The 20,766-nt window shown below is 45.3% G+C and overlaps 1 protein-coding gene across 1 annotated transcript in view; it reads left to right on the top strand.

Annotated features, from left to right (window-relative positions):
* The window catches only part of RHOU (ras homolog family member U), a 47,854-nt gene extending 27,663 nt beyond the window's left edge, over positions 1-20,191 (top strand). Inside the window, exon 3 of the mRNA XM_069606927.1 lies at positions 18,791-20,191. Coding sequence (XP_069463028.1) covers positions 18,791-19,246 — 456 coding nt within the window. The 3' untranslated portion in view covers positions 19,247-20,191. The remainder of the gene's footprint in view (positions 1-18,790) is intronic.
* The last annotated feature ends 575 nt before the right edge of the window (positions 20,192-20,766 follow it).

Raw genomic sequence — 20,766 nt, 5'->3', positions numbered from 1 at the left:
CTACCTCCCACTCTGATTGGAGAAACGTGTGTCCTGCAAAGAGTTGGAGCCAGAGGACCAAAGGACTCTAGTTGGGGGGTATTTAGGGAGGGAAAGCTGGATGTAAAGAGGTCCCAGGCCCCAGACCGCCTTGTGGATGATGCAGAGGGTCTTGAATTTGATCCTTGCGGTCACCGGGAGCCAGTGGAGAAATTTCAGGGCAGGAGCGATGCAGTCCCTGGGCTTCAGGCCAAGGATAAGTCTTGCTGTCCTATTCTGGATTAATTGGAGGGGGCGAAGGGAGGAAAGATGCAGATTGAGGAAGAGGCTGTTGCAGTAGTCAAGCCTAGAGAGAACCGGGGCTCTGGAAACATTGAGCTTCTGGGGGAAGGTGAGAAAAGTTAGAATGCCCCTGAGGAGGTGGAGCTGAAAGTTGGACTTCTTGGCAAGGTCTGTGATGTGTGGAGAGAAAGAGAGAGAGGAGTCTAAGATGATCCCAAGGTTTTTTGCCTCACAGGTGGGTGAGGAGATGGCACCCAAGGTGTCTGGCCAGAGGGAGGGGGGAAACTGGGAGCACACATTCCAGTGAGTAGGATCTCTGTTTTACTGGCGTTAAGGGAGAGATCACTGTCAGAGTATCATGCCTGAATAGCAGTCAGTCAGGTATGAGGCAGCAGGAGGAGGTCGAAGATAGCAGCTTGAAGGAGAACTGTGTGTCATCTGCATAGCACTGGAAATGAGTATGATGGAATTCATGAAGCTCAGTATTACCATTATTTGGACTCCTAAAGTATATGCAGAAATGTCTAGACCGATTTTATCTTTTTACAGATTTCTGAGCCCACATTCCAACCCTGCTCCGTTTCTTCCTAATCTGGTTTTAGACTACACCTCAATCCTTCCCCAACAGCATGTAAATCGCAGCACAAAAGCGTGATTCTTGATCTGCGGCGCATGGGCGAGAGAGGAATGGTTATTTTTCTGCCTTCTGTAGATGCATGAATGGGATACAGAATTGCTTTTGTGTTTGCGCTGTATGTGCATACTTGTTTAGAATGTATGGTGATTGATTTGTTGCGTGATCGCAGTCAGGTGGCTTCTGTTCCTTCTAATTTCAGAAGAACCTCTGTCCGAGTTGTATACTTCACTGACCTTTTCAGTGCAAATTTGAAGCAATGCCCTCTGTGAAGGCCTCCTGTCATCCTCCCTTGTGCCTCTGAGAAGTGTCTTACACGCTGCCTCATAAAGGGTCTATGCAAATATGACCACATGACCCTAGCCCTCATCGACCTTCACTAGCTCCCACAAATCACCTTCAAATCTTGCTGAATCATCTATAAGGCAGCTGCCCTCAAGTCACCCATCTACCTCTCTGAGAAACTGAGCATCTCCGACAGACAGTGCACCACCAGAAGCCAGGACACATGCAGACTTGAAATCTGCCGCTGCTAAACAAGCCTTCTCTGCCTACGCCCCAAGACTATGGAACCTCCTCCCCATCAGCATCAGACTCGCCCCCATGTGCCTATAATTCAGAAAAGAAGTCAAGATCCACCTCTTCAAGGAGTCTCTCCTCAAAACCTAGGCCATCACTTTGCCCCTGCACCACCTGACTTGCTAGACACTGCCTGCCCCTCTCCTCCCCACCACATGTACAGCTGTACCCATCCTCTGGGGCCCTCTGTATCCTACCCCCCACTGTATATCTGTTCTGTATTTACCTCTGAATATCACTCTGTTGTCTATCTGTATAGACAACAGAGTGTATACCTCTGTAAAGCACTCTGTTGCTTCTCCAGCATTGGATTTTTCATGGATTCACATGCTTTGAATATTCCCCGCCGACGGGGCTAGGAATCCTCTAACATTTTATTATAGCTTTTAATAGAGCTTTTAGGCTACCTTTAGGAGCGCATCCATGTCATTTTGGGTGTATTCTGCCTCAGCCAATGGGATGTCGAGTGATGAGCCTCACCCAGGAAGTTATCTTCAAATTCTAATCGCACATTGGGCTCTGGAGTCCTCGAGGCTTTCTCTCCTGGAAAAAAAGGCCAGAAAGCAGCTTATTTCTTCAGAACTTTAAAACACCGACATTGATCCAGATAAGTGCTTTTTTACTTTCAAAATATAGAAGAAAAACAAAAAGCTCTTTTCAAGGCATGTCAGTCATATGGAATAAATAATGTGTATGAGGGAGACACGCATTCTGAATGTATCTACTGTCTCTATTCACATCACATTCAGGAGGATTGTGAAATTTGTGCAACCTTTAGCACAAAAACCCTCAAGGATAGAAAAAGGACACTAGCCATTTGGCTTACTGAGGGCAGATACCCACCTTCATAAGATGAATCATCTAAAAGTGTGGTGGAGGACAGAACACACAGGACATTACTCATAAGAGGGCCAGGTCAGAGGTGAGGATGTCTTTTTCTACCTTCAAGAGGAAAAAGGAGGGAAAAACAGAAAAATCTGTCAGACGACCTCGATGACGAGGGACCCGCTGAGAACAAAACACACAATGGGAGCCGCCTTAAGCAATCTAAATGAAATGATATTTTATTTATATCGCGCTCGTACACAAGTGTTTCAGAGCACGACCAGGCAAAGGGAGAGGAACAAAAACAACAATCTTACTAGGCCCAGTGACATTGAGAACGCAAAAGTGCATGGAAGGGGAAAAGGGGTAAAGTGCATGGAAGGGAAAGAGGAAAGTGCGGAACACAGGAGAGAACAGAATAAATAAATAAAAATAAATAATTAAAGGTGGTAGTGCAGCCAGCAAGTGGCAAGTGCTAGGTTCGGCAGATAGGGTGTATCTGATAAGTGCAGAAGAGAAGTGGGTGGGGGACTGTATGGGTACAGATAAAGACCCCAATGCAGGGGGTGGCCAGTAGGCAGTGCAGGAGGGTGGCAGGGTGAGTTAGTACCTGTGCCCAAAGGACAGAGGGTGGCCAGGTGAATGCTGCTGAGAGAGAAAACAGATCAGCAGGGGAGAAGAGTGGAAATGGCAGAAGCGAAGAGGGGGGCCTTGAGGTGCTTTCGGAACCAGAGGTGGTTCCCCTCAAGTTTCAAGGTGGCAGGGAGGCTGTTCCAAAGGGAGGCCCCAGCCAAAGGCAGAGATCTACCCCCAGCGTGTTTCTTTGCAAAACAACTGACACTAAGGGAGTTGGAAGTAGAGGAGCGAAGTCTCGAAAGGGGAGGTATTTACGGAGGGATAGTTGAAGGTATTTTGGACCGAGGCCCCATAAAGCCTTGTGGACAATCCAGAGGGTTTTAAATGTAATCCTTGCATCCACTGGGAGCCAATGAAGGGAATTAAGAGCGGTAGAGATACGATCCCAGGGCTTGAGGCCAAGCACAAGTCTCGCAGTCCTATTCTGTATTAGTTGAAGAGGGCAGAGAGTGGAGGCAGGAAGATTTAGAAAGAGGCTGTGTAGTAGTCCACCGTAGAGAGATTCAGAGCGTGGGAGACAATAAGCTTCTGAGGGAAAGAGAGGAAAGGCAGAGTACCTCTGAGGAGGTGTAGTAAGAAGTTTGATTTTTTTTTAGAGATGTCTGAGATGTGTGCAGAGAAGGAGAGTGTGGTGTCAAAGATGACACCAAGGTTCTTGGCCTCGCAAATAGGGGTAGGAGGTGGGCCAAGGGAGGCCAGCCAGAGAGTGAGGGGAACGCATGGTGCAGGTGTACCAATGAGTAGGATTTCGTTCTTGTTGGCATTTAGACAAAGGTCGTTGGTGGCACACCAATTTTGAATGGCGATTAGGCAAGTTTTCCTGATTTTTGGCCCCTACCCAAAAGCCATTGCTGACGGCTCCACGATCGTCCACAACACAAACTTCGTCATAGTCGACGGGAAAACCAAGGGAAATAAAATCTTTGTCAACGACAACATCGTCAACACGATCGTCGACAATAATGCCCTCGAAGACCTCTTCATCGGCAGTATCGACTCCTTCTCTGTCGATGCCGACGGTACCGTCCACGGAAAGCCCGACAACAATGGTACACATAGTCACCAACACCGTTGATTTCTGCTCCGTCAACCGGGGATGGGGGATGCCGAAAAAGGAGATTAGAGCGTCCTTGTCTATGGGCATGCAGAAAATCTCAAAAATCAGCAAAACTGAGGGAAAATTGGAAAAATGAAAGCACAAACATAAATCTGGAGACAAACAGATGCCTGATAGAAAGGAACAAGAGCCGATAGAGGACTAGGACTCTACACCAGTGCAACAAGAGCCAATAGTTATTAAGCTACCTCTCAGGCCTCTGCACTCGCCCAACGTCATGGAAGACCAGGCCATAATATCAGGAAGTGGGGAACATCACCTCCTCATTCACCCAAGGGAGACTCTGATCAGCCTATAGCATCCAAAGGTCCATCCCTATCTCCGGTCCCGTCCAATCGACCGGACCAGATACTGGAGCACTATATTGATTCAGAATTTTGAACAGGGATACTCGCTCCAGTCCTCTCAGGAAGACCAATCTTCGCCACAGGAAACCCCAGGGGGGCAGAGGTTGCAATAGTTACTGGAGCCTACGTTGCCAGCGCCGGTTGCACCTCCCCGACCAACAGAACCTTTACTCAACCCGCAGTCCCTGTTATCATTACAATTCTTATCTACTCTCCAATCTCTACTTCAACAACTGGATACTAGGCTACCAGTGAGCCAGCTCCACCCACAGGTACCAGGCCCCTGGGGGGGAACCCCGTAGGCCTGGCAGAACAGCTCCATGGGGCCAGGTGGATGAACCAAAAGGTAATACCCCCACCAGCCGTACACCGTCGCTGCAAAGGGAGCCGCCTGTCAAACCTATGAGGCACACAAAACTGAACAGGACCAGCAGCCCCACCTGTACAGAAGGGGTTTCCCCAAGGCTGCAACATTCCCCATACAGTCAGGAAGGGGGAGACCTCCAATCCTCTACCACGGACGATGAAGGAGGTAATAGAGACAGTGATACCTCTACCTCAAAATCACCGCAGCCAGATAACTGGGAGGACATGGGTCTGAACCAAGTCTCGGAAGAACCATCGTGCCAGTCACCACCCGGCGACATAACAGCATTCACAATACGGTCCAAAAGGCATGTGATGCATTCAGCATAATACCCTCTGAGCAGAAAAAGGATTGTTTCCTTTTCGATTTAATGCACAAGCGCAGAAAGGTGGTAATGTCCACTCCCATTCTAGACCATGGTTGTGAAGAAGGACTGTTACCCATGAGAAACCCCTTCTCAGAGCCAGCATTAAAAGGCTGCTTGGAGAATAAATTTAAGATGGCGGAGGTATCCCCGAAATGCCTTACATCCCACCAACCCCTGACTCCGTAGTGTCAGCAGCAGCCTGCAGAAAATCAAAGGTTCAAGGTGAGAAATGAGCATTACCACCTGACAACGACATATGCTGTGCACCAACATGCGCAGTACCGCACAACTTTGTCAAGCATTACTGCATGGAGAAACAAGGAGAAGCTGAAGCAAGGGTCGGAAGAGCCGTTGTTCAACGCTTGTTTCAATGGTTCGATGTGTTAAAATTGCGTCAAAAATGGCTGTGGACACAAAATATTGTGGCAAAAAGGCTGTGGTTTTGCCGCCACAATCCATGTAAAGGATGCGGGGAACACGCCGCAATCCCCGGACCCATACTCCATTTAAGGGGAGCAGTGGTCCCTGCTCCCCTTAAATGGTGTAATGGGGTACACCTTTAACAGGTCAAACCAACTTATTATAGGTTATAATAACATTTTACTGAGGATTATTCAAAAGCGTGTGAACCCATGAAAGATACCAATCCCGGAGAACAGGAGTTACTGGTAAGGAGTTACAGGTAAGCAACATAATCCTTCTCAAAGCTTGGTCCGTGCTCAATAAGTGCCATAACAGTAATAATAATAATACAAGTTTGTTTTGTGCCCATATTGCAAAAGTAAACATTTTTTTGTGTGTGCAGGATATTTTTAGTCATGTCATTGTGACCTTTGTGTGCATATCTTTTTCTTCTTGTGCATGCAGCTGTGCCCACTTGGCATTCCTTCTACTCCTAGGACAATACTTCATGTGTATGCTTCTGCCCAGCAGCGTGAGGGGAAAATAGGGCCCGAGAAACTGTTGCAGCGTTGTTTCTCATCTCAGAAAATATATATATATTGTTGCAAACCATCCCCTGACCCTCGCACACAGGACTTCAGAACTCTTTTGGAGCATGTCCTTGAAAATATCTTTTCAGATGTTAAGAGCTATCTGTGGACAAGCAGTTTTCTTCGCCCGAAAATAGTTTAAGAATATTGTGAGAGTATTGCTCCATCAAACAGAGGGCAATGGCTTTTACTATCTTCCTGTTCTCCAGCTATTTTCTTCTGGTCTGAGGATTTAGTCGCTTTCACAGCACTATAAACCATGCATCTCCATCCTCTAAACATTGTTCATTGCTTTTTATGTCTTGTGTTCACAAAGGTCAAAAACGGAACCTTCTTAGCTGATGAAGGTGCTGAATCACACAAGATGTGTCCCATTGATGAAAGCAGGACATGGAATTTAAGGTTGACTGGACAGTGATGTGGTTGTGCAGAAATACATGTTATTCAGGCATATCAAGGCTCATATTAATTTATTTCTTAATCGTTAAGGAAAATCAGTCAACAGCACTGTATTTCAGTTGGGCCAATGCCCTAGATTTCGCCTTACACAGATTTTAGGGCAGGCCCCAATGCACCAGGAAGGTTTAAATTCCACCCAACGCCATCTTGTTCCCAGTGTTCAAATCCCAATGTTGTTCGCTCAATTGGTGTCCACTTTTTGCACACATACATGTGCAGGGAGATATTATAAAGGTTATTTCATTCATAACTTTTCTCCCTAATGATAAAAAGACAATTGTATGAAATACATTTCGATACGTATGCCAGTTACCATATTCAATGGTCTTGAAACTGGGTTTGACCAGAAGGCAGGCCCAGACTCTTTGAAAAGGGATTAAGATGACTATTTTAATATAATAAAAAGGATTAAGGTGCCTGCTTTTAAAAGAAAATAGATGCAGTAGAAATTCTGCGTATATTATAAAGAGCCAGGGGCCCATCTGGACATACTTTGGTTCCCAGAGGGGGCCATCACCTAGGTGGGGTGCCCAGAAACAATATTACTCAAAGGGTGTTTCGGTATGAAAAGGGTTGAATACTGTTGCCATAGGGACATCTGATTTTTGTGCAACCAGTTAATCCTTAAAAGATATAGAAAATCACATACAGCCTATTTAGCAAATAGGAAATCATCCTATATAAACAACTTAGAATAGAAAATCCCCCCTCATAACTCATGAATACAAATCTCTCTCTCTAGCTCTATCTCCGAGTCACTAAACTTCATCACCAGAAAAACTGAAATTTAAAACTACGCCAATTAGAGGTATGAATGGTTTGTGAGCAATTCTATTCGCGAAACAACTGCCATTTGCACCCTGGCTAACAGCTTAAAATTTGGATTTTTGCAACGGAAGGTCTGACTAGGTCCCAAAAGTGTATTATGTTAACTAAGGTGGGATATTTCAAGGTGGGTAAATAACAGGTGTGTACATGAGTCGTCAAGACAGTGTGGTTTACCATTGTTTTGTCTTGGGCAATTTATAGCACAAGACGGCAGTGCATGTGCTACCCAAGTAGCCGCCATAGTGTGACATGTGATATATTGTGATCTTGTCGATGCATGCTACTGCATTCTGAGATGGGATGGCGAAAAATCATGTGCAGAACCCAGGTCCATTTGGACACCACATGGATTGTAAAAGAGCTCCATCTGCCATAAAATGAACGGTTTCTCAATAAAAGTGCTCTTAAGCATCGGGGCTTTTACTGTGCTGGCTGCGGTAGTCTGTCTGCACTTCACAACCCAGTATGGTCTGCTTCCCATTTTTACTAGAAAAGTGTCTTGGATCTATTAGGTCAACATCATATGTTTTCTGTTACACTGGATGACAGGCTGTCTTTTTAAAGAGACGTTATGTTTCATCCACTGCTTTCACTGTTCTATAATTACATATGGCATTGGTATAGTGGTTTGCATAGTAATGGTAAACTGGCCGGAGACTGCTCAGTTATGTTGATTGGTTTACAAGGGGAGGGCATCAGGTATAGGCATCAAGAGAAACATAGAATAACCACCAAATACTTGTAGATGTGAAGGCTGTTAGCAGAGGGCGGCAGAGGCTCAGCAGGGAGAGGGTGGGTTTGCGTGGGCATAGAACACCAGTGTGTGTTCTGTCTGCTACTGCAGTCTGGGAATCACATGTTCTTTATTGGCACCTAGAACGAGGGAAAATCTATCCTAAAGAGGCCCTGGTAGAAGACCTCTGGCAGAAAGACTAGTAAGAATTATGGCTGAGGAGGGGGACATATTAGGCGATGAGCATGGAGCATTCAGGTAAACTCGGATCATTCGCGGGGCCCATGGTGGGCCATTAAATAACCTGTTACTAATGCACTGTTCAGTGGGCCCATACATTCCTGGTATGCCAGAGGTATTGGAATTACTCCAAACCCAACCCAATGACGAAGTAGACAAAATGCAAGGCAAAGTTCAGCTTTATTATCATCTAAATAAAGCAGGGACAGCATACAGTCTCTACCCGAATTCATACAAAACAACATCTTCAATACTGTTGATGTGTCATCTCTTGCGTCATACATCATCACAATTTCACAAAACCTATGTGGATTGGTTAAGGGATGTGGCTACATATAGAGTTTATAGGGGTTATACAGTTCATTGGGTAAATGATATCTGATGGCGCCTGCTGAGACCATCCAAATATTGATAAAAGTACAAATATATTACTGGGTGGCATGGCCCTAAGGGATTTGATTGATTGGCTTCTTGCTAACCAACCTTGGACATTTTGAAAGGTTGTCAAGATGTGCGATGGACGGGTAGTAAGCAGATAGGCCCATGAACTGTCTTCTAATCATTAAAGAAATTACCATCCGTCATTCCTTAGACCATGAGCTCAGGCAATCTCTGTCTGTCACGCTCCCATCTGGCCGTGATCATTCCTTTGTTTCACCCTCTCCCCGGCAGACATGTTCAGTCCGTTTCTTCCAGTCTGGGGTCTCCCTTCTTTCGGTGTTGGAGATTGCCATGGCGATTCACTGCCCATGGAGCACGTACACGCCTCTCCACAATGGTGCTTTCCACTGCACCACGGCTTGCGGTTCGGAATGGTCATGTGACCGCCCGCTCCGCAATGCAAAGTCTCCCCCATTTCGCTCCCATAAAGCAACTTCCGTCATCAAGCAAGATGCTTCTGATTGAAGTTAGTACATTCATAGAATTCCGCCTGAGATTCAAGTTTTCTGATCCTGCATATTGTCGCTGTGGACTGCCTCTCCCTTCTGAATTGCTCTTTCTGCTTACCGCACGGTATTGAACCCTACCTACCTCCCTGTCCCACGGAATGCCTCTGCCTTCTGAATTTGCTCCATCTGCTGACCGCACGGTATTGCACTCTACCTTCTTGTCCCACGGATTGCCTTTGACGTTCCCACTAGTGGTGCACTATTATTTACCCTTTGCTGGAACCCATATGCGAGAACACTCTAAGTGCAGAGAACTATGGACGCCTTGCAGTAATTACCTTGTGCACCTTCCCATTCCTAGTGCGTACCTCGTGCTGCCCGGGTTTCTAGTTCCTTACTAACCTTTCCCTCCTTTCCTTAAGTATTCGGTTGCTACATGGAAACCTGGACACCCTTCGCCTTCCTACTAACTGCTCCTTCTACGACTCTCTCGGTAAGACCCCATGTTTGGTCTAACTTTCCTTCTTTAATTGATGTCATAGGTAATTATATAATTTTCCTGTCCTTGTGTTTCATAGTGGCGTGAAGTATGGCTTACAACATCCATAAATAGACAGTTTGGTGCATAAATTAGTAAGGTTAGTTCCCCTGCCATGTATTCCGGTTATACTTGATTCTGTGACTTTCATTCTAGGGTCTGTTCCTTTTTCTTGCAGCCTGGCACACGTCTGGTGGTGTTTGTACTTTCCCGCTCTTTCAATTGATTTACTCCTCTGCTCTTGTCTATTCCCAATGAATAGGGGCATATCATTGGAAAGCTCTCCCTCAGTGAGGAGACTTGGGCCAGCTCTGGTTCAAGTTACACTACACAGCAGTACCCCGTCCACCTACCTCCTGCTCTAGCATTGGTGAGTACTGACAATGTCCTTGGCTGTGGGTCTGTGTGCGCTTTTAGGGTGTACCACAGGTGTCCCCTCTTCTGCTGGCACCTAATGAAAAGCCAGTGGTTTCCAATTGTAAGTCACATGTTAGAGGACCATGTATGAAGTGGAATTGCCTCCTACTTATTGAGATTTTAGCTGTTATTAATTTGTGTGTGCCATGTTTTCTGTTGCCTCTGGGAACGTTCTTGAGTTATTCTCCATGGGGTCCTTTTGGTTTATTGTGCTGTTGCCTTCGGCTAACAAAGGTCAGTTGTGCTCTTGTACAAATTAATTAATTGGGAGTATCCTGCCTATGTCCAGGGAATCACTATCTTGTGCATTTAATCCGCCGTTCTCATCCAATCTATCTCCTGACCTTGGCACTAACTGCCAACTAATGCCTGAGCACTGCAAAGTTCTGCATTTCTGCAGATACGGCCGTTTGAGTTTTTGAGGCTTTTGTCTATTTTAAAGCATGCTGCAGTGTCCATTTTACAGAAGACCGCTGCCTTTATTTCACTCTTATTTCTATATTTAGGAGCTATACTTGCGTGTCGTTCATGTTGCATTCAGCTTATACATTGATTGTTAGTGTTCTTCATGTCTTGTAGTTGCTATGTTACTGTTTTTCATGTGTAAGTGCACATTTGACCTAGTGTACGTGTTAATTTGGAGTGGATATCTACTTCATGTCTAGTGCGTGTGCCTATTGATGTTACAACATCAGGTTGACTGCTTTTGCCATCTTCAGCTTAGATTGTCTCTGTCTTCTTGTACCTGCCTGGGATAAGGGCAGTATGGTTGTCTGAGTGCATAATGTCTCTCACCAGTGCAGTATTGAATTGGGGGAGTGGGGCAGAAGCTAGGGGCGACTTATTTGTCTGCCTCCCAAAAGCACAGTGTCCAATCTCAATTCGAGACCAAACACAGTAACAATGCCAGTGACAACAGGCCATGCTCACTGATCTGATTAGCTATGTTCAACTCGTATGGTGTTTTGATTTGTTTATTCATTAGCCTGTTTTATTGGTTTTACTTTACCGATCAACATTTATATCACAACCTTATAGAGGTGGATTCATGGAGTAAAGCCCTCAATCTGGAGAGCAGACCCACTCGTACATTTTCCAATGCTACACAGAAAATTAGGCCATTGAACAGTCTTTTTATATAAAGATAGCCTTGCATGGTTGAATTGGAAGTTGTGAAAGGTGTGTCCCCAATCATTTTTTTTCTTCCTCACAAGTAAGCGTAACATGATTATCCGATATCCATTGCTAGATTGTATGTTTGTTGACTGATGATTCTTTCAATACCTACATGAAATGCATTCTGTCCCTATCTTCTGAAGTTAACTCTGAAAACAGACTGTTGTAAGCATAATGTTTCCACTGGTGAAATACTATCTGTAAAAGTATTACACTGCTCCTATATAGCTGTCCATGGTACACAACAAAGAACATGGTCATCCCCTGCTTTGCATGCTAGACCTGGGGCTGTAGAATGCATAATAAATGCCATGCTGTTGTAATGTGTAGTATGATATATTTTATTTATATCGCGCTCCTACACGTGTCTCAGAACGCAAGTATATGCCAGTTGGTCTTTAAGACCAATAACCAGTTTTGAATAATAAAACATTGCTTTTGTTGGCGTGGAAAAAAATCATTTGAGCATTTGATGGTGGGGCACATATCCGTCAGCGAGTCATAATATGCATGCACATTATAATGGATTCCTTCCTCCTATTGAGTTTTAATCTATGATATTCTTATCCCAGCGCAGATTAACTTTGAAAACCTTTTCTGCCACCAGGGGGTGGAGCACGGTTCCGCGATGGCTCCACCCTATGCACCCCATGACCTAAGGGCTAGTATATATTGAGACGCTACAACCTGTGACCCCAGTTCCTTTTTTTTCCACACACTGTCTTGTGAACACGCTATCTACTTTGTTTCGACTATGTGCCTAAACCAACCAAGGCCTCAGGCTTTGAGTCTTGTGCGGATTGGGCCAACAAATGTCAGTATTCAACCCCCATAGGATTTGTTATACTGCCTAGGGGAAGACAACGACATGTAGGACTGCAGGTTCCTTTCCTCTCCTTCCCCCAGAAGCTCACTGTCTCTAGAGCCCTGGTTCTCTCGAAGCTGGACTACTGTAACAGCCTCTATCTTAATCTGCCTGCCTCTACTCTCCGCCCTTTTGCAACTCATCCAGAACAGGACTGCGAGACTTGTCCTTGGCCTCAAGCCCAGGGACCGTATCTCTCCAGGACTGAAATCACTACACTGGCTCCCAGTGACTGCGAGGATCAAGTTCAAAACCCTCTGCATTGTCCACAAGGCCTTCTGGGGCCTTGGGCCAAAATACCTTCAACTCTCTCTTCCTAAATATCTTCCTTCTCGAGCTCTTCGCTCATCCGCCTCCAACTCCCTCAGGTTCAGCCACTTCTCCAAACAACGAGTTGGGGGCAGATCTCTCTCTGCTGCAGGGGCCTCCCTCTGGAACAGCCTTGCTGCCTCCCTGAAACTTGAGGAGAACCATCTCCGGTTCCGGAAGCACCTCAAAACCTTCCTCTTTGCCTCCGCTTTCTCTCCCCCTCTCCCCTGCTAAACTTCTGAAACTGCACTGAATCTGCAACTGGGCCACTCACCGTTCTCGGTCCTTGGCCCAGCCACTTTCTCCTGCACTGCCTCCTTGGCTACCCCCTGCACTGCGGGACTGTGTCTGTATCCCTACAGCCCCCCTTCCCAGCACTTGTCTGCACGTATCTCGCACTTGCCACTAGCTGGCCCTTGTTATTTATACTGTATGCTATTAACCATGTACTGCGCTCTTCCCTCTCCACTTCCCCCTTGCACTTTCCCTTCCCCTCTACCCTTGCACTTGCGCGATCTGAATGACACCTGGCCTATTAGGATCGTTGTCTGTCTCCCCTTGTCCCTTCCTCCCCCGCCTCGTCGCACCTTGAAACACTGGTGTATAGACGCGTTACAAATGCCATCTCATATCATATCATATCAGGTTGTGCCAGTCCAAAGTCCATGCACCCTAAGACCCTCCGTGAACTTGTGGCTCAACATTTAACTTTTATTCACAAGGAGAAAGGTGATTCCAAGCGGTCGCAGAGCGTCAGTTGGAGGACCTTTCTCCAGAGAAGATCTGCTCACCAGGCAGTTTCTTCCCGTATCATCGTTCCTTCTCCTCGAAGAGTCATCACAGAACGCCCCAGAAATGACCCCACTAGTACCGTTTCCAACCCAATCATCCACTCCAGAGGATTGGGAGGGTTTCAGGCTGAAGATGCTTGACCTCTTAATCAATGCATCGGCAGCTCGAGGCCCAACATTCTTGCTCAGGGAACCCTCTGGAGACCACGACCAGGCGGTTAAGCGCTTGGCTCAGCTTCTCTTTGTGTACACCCACCCTGGTGCCTTCTGGCATCGAGGCATCTATGCCGAGGCAACCCACGAGTATTTTCCTCTACCAGTGCAACCTTTCATGTGGTAGATGGACCTTTGGGATGGAACCTTTGTGCCAGGGTGAAGAAATAGAATCTGGTGAGGATTTCTACAGAGAGTGAGTGTATGTGTTGGCATTGGCAATAGATCTCCAGTGGCCTAGATATTTGTCCGGAACTGGGCATTCTCTCCGTTCCAACTATGGGAAGGCTCAGTTGTCTTTTCAGCGCTTAATGGCTAAGGTGGTGGACACCTTGGGGTTGTTGGCTCCATCCAGGACCAAAGATCCGGTTTGAGAGCACTGAGATTCTGAATGAGGGGCCCAAGAAAGGGACACTGCTGCCTTTCAATATAGCAGTAGAGACCTTGGTGCTGGAAGCCTGGGAAAAACCTGCCACAGGTCTGGCTGCACTGAAGCATTGCCCAGCCCCCTAGGATCCGGCTTTGCTTTCCACTCATGCCTCCCCCGAGATCTTGATATTCCAAGCAGCTACTGCTAAAGTGCGTATGTCGACTTTCAATTCCCTACCTCTGGACAGGGAAAGTAAGAATATGGATACTTGGTGAAAGGTTTTCGCCTCAGGCAGCCTTGCCCTCAGGGTGATTAACGCCTCCTTTGCCTTGTCCAAGTTCTCTTTTTGCTTTTGGTTGGCAATGAGTGGTGCGACTGAGCACCTACCCGGGGCTGGTGGGCTAGTGGGGTGTGGGGGGTATAGGCATGTTTGAAAAGGGTTTGAGGGGATTGTACACAATAGCTGCCAGATCCTACAATTAGGGCTGGATTTGGGTGACTGCATTGGGTGTGCCATGGTGACTGGCACAATTCTGAGACATTCTCCTGGATGAGAATGTCCTAGTTAACACAGGTTGTGCTAGTAAAGCTCCTAGATGTGCCATTTGGCAGGGATCTTTTCGGGGCGAAAGCTGGCAAGTCTTTGCAAAGGTTTTAGTCCTCTAAGATGACGGCCACGTTTTTGGGCATGACTGTTTAGCAGCATCCAGTGACATCTGACAGGGAGCGTGGTTTTTGGCCCACCACCTCCTTTGCCTTTCAGAGAAAAGGCCAAATGGCTCCCGGTAGACATCCAGGTCGCTGTTTTCCTAGCTGTATTGTCTCTGATGCAGTCCCCTCAGTCGCCCTGGGGGCAAAACCCCTGTGAAGTTTATTTTCTTCACCAGTGGGAGGTTGAATCTCCCAGTTCAGCTTGGAGTGATTCCACACCACATCCGATGCTTAGGCCTTAAACGTTATGATATGGCATTTATAACGCACCTGTCCACAAGTGTTTCTAGATGCGACAAGACCAGGAGGGCGAAACAAAGGGAAGACAAAGTAACAATCTTACTAGTCCCTTTGTCATTCAGATCACGCAAGTGCAGGGAAATGGAAGTGGTGAAGTGCCGAGGGTGGACGTTGGGGAGAAGTGCATGTAAGTCAAAAGTGCATCCAGCGTGTGGCTAAGTGCAGATAACTCAAAAAATTGCTGCCAACGGGTGGCTCATAACTGCAGTGTTTTTCAAAAGGGTTATTGCCTCCCTTTCATTCAAATCCCTCCAGACCATCCCCCTCTTCATAACGCTCTGCCTCCAGAGAGTCTCCTCTTGCCTCTTGGAAGAGGTCTGTCCGCTTCTGATCAATAACACAGTACTTATCCCAAGATTGATTATTTTTCTGCAAAATGAACACTATAAGTGAACATATTCTGAGTGTTAATACTAAATTGGTCACAATTCCTGGTCTTCCTTTGTGATATAATTCTAAAATACATACTTGTCCCCTTTTTAACCTCATGCACTGTTTTCTTAGGTACCATACTCCACGCCAAAGGTGTACAGCCCCTGAAGAAAATCCCTGCACTTACTCAAAGGCCAGTGGTCTTCAAACTTTTTTTTATGGGAAGCCCCACTTGAGAAAAGGATTGTGGGGTAGTGCTCAGCCTGATCAGTGAGATTACTGGATGAGATACCTACAGTTTTCAAGAGATCCCCTCTACCCATTGTTGCAAGCGGATAGTTCTCAGCAGGTTTCATGCCAAGTGCCCACTCACTCATACATTCAACACTGAGTCTTCAGTGAGAGTAAAGTGGGGACGGTCCCATGAAATCAAGATCAGGCATTTGTTGTCTTAGTACTGTAAGCCAATAAGAAGAATGCTTTAAAAAGAAGGGAGAGCTGAGATCTTTGCTTTTGTGACAGGATTATTGGGGGCTGAGGCCTGCTGCATCAGCCTAACATCCAGAGGCCTGGAGAGTGAGCTCACACATCACAACCAGTAAACGTTATTGACTGTCACTCTTTTAAATTTCTTATTATTACCTTGTTGTCAATCATTTCCTACTGTCTTGCCCTTCTTGCTAACCCAGCTCTCCGCTGCAAGTCTGTTTCTGCTGTTCTCTTTTCCTTATTCTCTGCACTTGTTCTGTCTCCCTTCTTACTGGTTGTCTTGACTAACCTCTTATTCTGTCCTAATCTGACTCTCCCTGCTGTTTTGTGTCTCCCTCTTCTTTTGTAATATGTCTCTCCCATGTATTTTGTGACTCTCTCTCGTATTCTTTCTCTCTCTTCCTTGTGTTTAGTTTCTCACTCTTATTCTCTCTCCTTCTGAGTCTCTGCCTCCTTTTTTGACTCTCCGTCCTATTCTGTCTCTCCCTCCTGTTTTGTTTGTCCCTCTTATTCTGTCAACGTTCATAAGTGGTAACCTAATGTAAATTGTAACGACTGCAACCTCACACAATATGCAACTAACGGTATACCGTTGTAGATACCGTGAACAGCTTAATTGAACTATAATAACCGTCACGTTGTTTATACCGTTTTAGGGCCTGCAGCTATTGAGTGAGCTTTTCAATCCGATTTGGAGAGGCTGCAGTAAGCAAGTGCTGCGCATTCTGGATCTTGCGCTGTGGGATGTGGCGTTTGGCAGACAAGAGCATAGGGAAAGTGAGGCCACATTAGTAAATGCAGCTTTGATGCTGTGACTGCTCTTTCTCTGTGATAAGTTGAGTCGGTTTAAAGATTTGCAGTTTTCCCACCAATTTGAAAGATCCCAGAATTCAAAGGGGAATTAACTGGATGCCCTTCTGATGCATGTCCACAAAAATCGTTAGCTCTGTAGACTGTATGAACACTGGGTCTATCAGTACTTTGTGCTAGTATATAAACTGCCCCCCGCCCCACTGTCCTCCATGTAGATTTACACATTGGCACTAGAGTTTTTGCTTCGCTTGATCCTTCACCTGCCTTCTGCATATGGCACTGGACTCAAGCAGGCAGGACAGATTTTACATTCACTTTGAAGTATCCAGAGCAATGGGGTAAGATATTTCTCAGGTCTATCCTCGATTTGTGACACCACACATGAAAGCATTCCTCCGTCTCAACTCACATGACAAGGGTCCTAATGTGCGCAGACCTGGGGAAAATGGTAATGATGGGGCTGTGGTAATGTGGTGATTTAGGCCATATTTGTGCTGATATGTATTTAAACTTTGTCATTTCCAAAAAGTTTTTGTACCACTATCTTTAAGAGGGTAAATGAACATGTATTGCAAAGATCAAGAAAGATTTCAACAGTGCCCACTCAACACTGTCCTGTTAGGATTACATGGTCAGTGGTGACTCCAACATCACACCTTTATAATACACCAGGCAGATGTTAAACAAGCTATAGTGATTTGATCAATATGCAACTTTTGGTGAGTGTGTGTTGTCTATGTCATTTTGACAAAAGAAACACAATGACATGGGCTTTCAGACCTCACATGAGTGACTTTTCTCCCTTTTAATGGGATAAAGCGTTATCAAAACAAACTTTTATGACTGATCGCAGCAAGGGGTCATGATGCCCATGCCATGTGGTTCCAAAATAATGCAGGTCGATGCCGATTTACAAAGCGATGACCTGTGACTGAGCAGCAAGCTCATTGCTTAAAATGTGCGTTTTAACCCTTCCACTAGTCACTCTTTCATTCAAGGCGATCAACGAGTGAGCGCCATGAGTGACAAAATCTACAACCGCCTTAGATTCCTGGAGGACCAGCTATAAAAGTGCAGAGACAAGTTTCAAAATGCTGACAATTTATGACCTTTAAGAAAATATTTGTTAAGATTAGTTAAATCCACCTGCTATACTGCGATAACCGTGATATACTGTCATTTGGCAAAAAGGTTATCATACTGCCATAAAACCAATACTGTGACACCCCTATTAAATGCAGCTACTGTAAACATCTTATGAAGCAACCAAATGTAAAGAGCAACTAATGTACCCATATGACAACATGTAATTATAGTAACCATCAACCTTATGCAGCAAGCGCCTAGATGCCTCTGGGTTTGGTGCACTTTACAAATGCCAAAATAAATCAATCCTTGTAGCATGTTCATTTATTTGCCTCAGACGGGGAAGTACTTGGTGATTTTCACCCCACCCACTTATCAGTCTCCTCCAACCACAGTAGAGTCGTTGCCATAGTACATGTTCACTTTTACTATAAACAGCTCATGGCATAGGCTGCTGACGCTCACACGCCACTTACCAGCCCCGATACCTTTGCCAATGAGTTTCCATTGAAATGTAAGATCCAGGCATGTGGTCGGTCTTACATACTTGTTATGAAATCTATGCCTGTGTTTTTATCGTTAAAGATGCTTTTGGCAGATGTTTTTCCACAGTTGCTATGATATTGTACTCATGGCTATTTAGCTTCAGCAGAGCACTAAAACAGAAAGTGCTTGAGACTTGCGGAGGCGTTAAACCACCTGTTACTATCCTTGTAAATGGTCATTGCTAGGTTCCCTGGTATTTCAGAAATTGTACAATTCTGAGGGCTGGCCTTGTAGTAAAAATCAGTTATATAATTTAGGTAGATATTGATGTGATATGTATGTAAACATTGATGTGGTCTATACCTGATCCTCCACAAGCTCGTCTAGAATCAGTTATTTTTGAAAAACCGGAACTGCATATGTGCTTATGTCTTAAAGATGTCATTCTACTATGCTATAAGTGTAAAATGTTTGTGGACGTTTTAGCTCCTAAAAATGTCTGCCAGGCCAACACTGTCATTTTAAATACTAGTGTATTAGTTCCTATTTTACAATAATCTTCCTATTGGACTTTTTCAGGATGAATTTGACAAGCTGAGGCCCCTGTGCTACACCAACGCTGATGTTTTTTTGCTGTGCTTCAGCGTGGTCAGCCCCTCGTCCTTCCAGAATGTTGGCGAGAAGTGGGTCCCTGAGATCCGGCGGCATTGCCCGAAGGCTCCGATCATCCTGGTGGGGACCCAGTCTGACCTCCGAGAGGATGTCAATGTGCTCATTGAGCTGGACGCCTGCAGAGAGAAGCCTGTGGCAGAGGAGGCTGCCCAGCTTTGTGCTGAAGAGTCCAAGGCTGCGGCTTACATGGAGTGCTCTGCCTTGACTCAGAAGAACCTTAAGGAGGTCTTTGATGCAGCCATAATGGCTGGCCTTCAGTTCTCGGACAGTCAACAACATCCCAAGAAATCCAAGAGCAGGACTCCTGACAAAATGAAGAACCTCTCAAAATCCTGGTGGAAGAAGTATTGTTGTTTGGCTTAGTACAGCTAAATGGAATCAATTAGGAGCTATATTAGCTTGTTCTTTTTATCGACCACATTTGCAAATATGTACATAGATGCCAACAAAAAAGAAATGTATGTATATAAATGCTTTGAAGTTCTCAGAGAGCTTAGCAGTCTTTGCTGCAAACCAGAAAGTACTCAGTTTCCATATTCTACTGAGCTCATTATTGGCTCTTCTCTGCTAGACTGCTAAAATGAGGGCCAATAGCAATTGTAGCACATTGAATTTTGCAAAGCACTTGGATAATATTTAGCACTATAGAAACTTAAAAATTGGTGGGAAATGAGTGCTCAGACCATCTATTATATCCATCACATATTTGATTTAAATCTGAATATCAACATAGTCTCTGATATTGCCTTAAAGGTGCTGTCATAAATGTGGGAGCCTCTGAGATGTAACTGTGAAGCTGTCATTCATTTAGTAGGTGCTCCTGGATCAACCTCATTATCAACCTGTATGTGGGAGGCTATTCTGGGAAGGTGCCTGCTTTTTGATGATGTGCACCCTTAAGTTATTTAAACCACTGTGTAAAGACCCGTTCCTACCCTTCTGTCAGGCAAGAGTGGGAAGGGGCCAGTGGGTAGGACATCGACTATTCCCTTCTAGGCATCATATTGCAGACTGTTCATTGCCTTTGTGTGGCTAACATGTGAAATCACTCCAGATGGTGTAACTTTGGGACTAGGCACAATATTCAAAGGTGAGTGGTTCTCCAGGACGATTTTCGCAGGAACGTTCCGGGGACTTCTATTTTTCCTGACCATTTTGGTATTTTGAACATTTATGCCTATTTTGGACCAATGATTGTATTCGAATCTACACGCTTTAATAACTTTTTTTATTATGAATTATGTACAATGCAAAACTCTGAATTTGGTTGCCTAACTGTTATTAAACACAACATTCTATAAAGTTCTAGACCCGTAGAGCTGGACAGTCCTTCAGATTTGTGACTAAGAATTGACAGTATATTTGCTACAAGCACTTGAGCAAAGTAGATTGTTTTAATTATTATTATTGGTTGAATGTCACGATTTGATGCTTGGTATGGTCCGGTTAATGGTACATTCAGCTCGCCACTGATGTAAGCAAAAGTTTCCCATGCCTCCCTGCGCAGGCAGTGATCTCCTGTGCCAGGTGGCTCGGAAGCCCCAGTGCCTGGTGCCCGCTGTAAGGGGTGATAAAGTGAAGCATTCAAAAAATCGCACTCACAAACAAACCTTCACAGGCGCGTCGTTTAATAAAATGGGAAAGTATACCTTTAAAAAGGCTAACGCCCATTTCAGCCTGGCTAGGAAAAAGCGAGCGGCTTCGGAAACAGTCAATAAAAATACCAGCAGTTTTCTTTGTGCTGGGTAAATATAAACGGTGCTTTGTCAGATTGCCGGTGTGGCGTCCAACATATTCTTAAACAACGTTATGGATGCAGTCGGGGTCAGTTTCTGGAGACACAAATGTTGGAAATGATTTCTGATTGACTAGTCGGTTTTCTT

Source organism: Ambystoma mexicanum, chromosome 4p (genome assembly GCF_040938575.1).
Source record: "Ambystoma mexicanum isolate Mex_15411 chromosome 4p, UKY_AmexF1_1, whole genome shotgun sequence".
In the NCBI taxonomy this organism is placed as follows: domain Eukaryota; kingdom Metazoa; phylum Chordata; class Amphibia; order Caudata; family Ambystomatidae; genus Ambystoma; species Ambystoma mexicanum.
The sequence above is the reverse complement of the archived record's forward strand: the minus strand, read 5'-3'. Positions and strand labels throughout refer to the sequence as shown.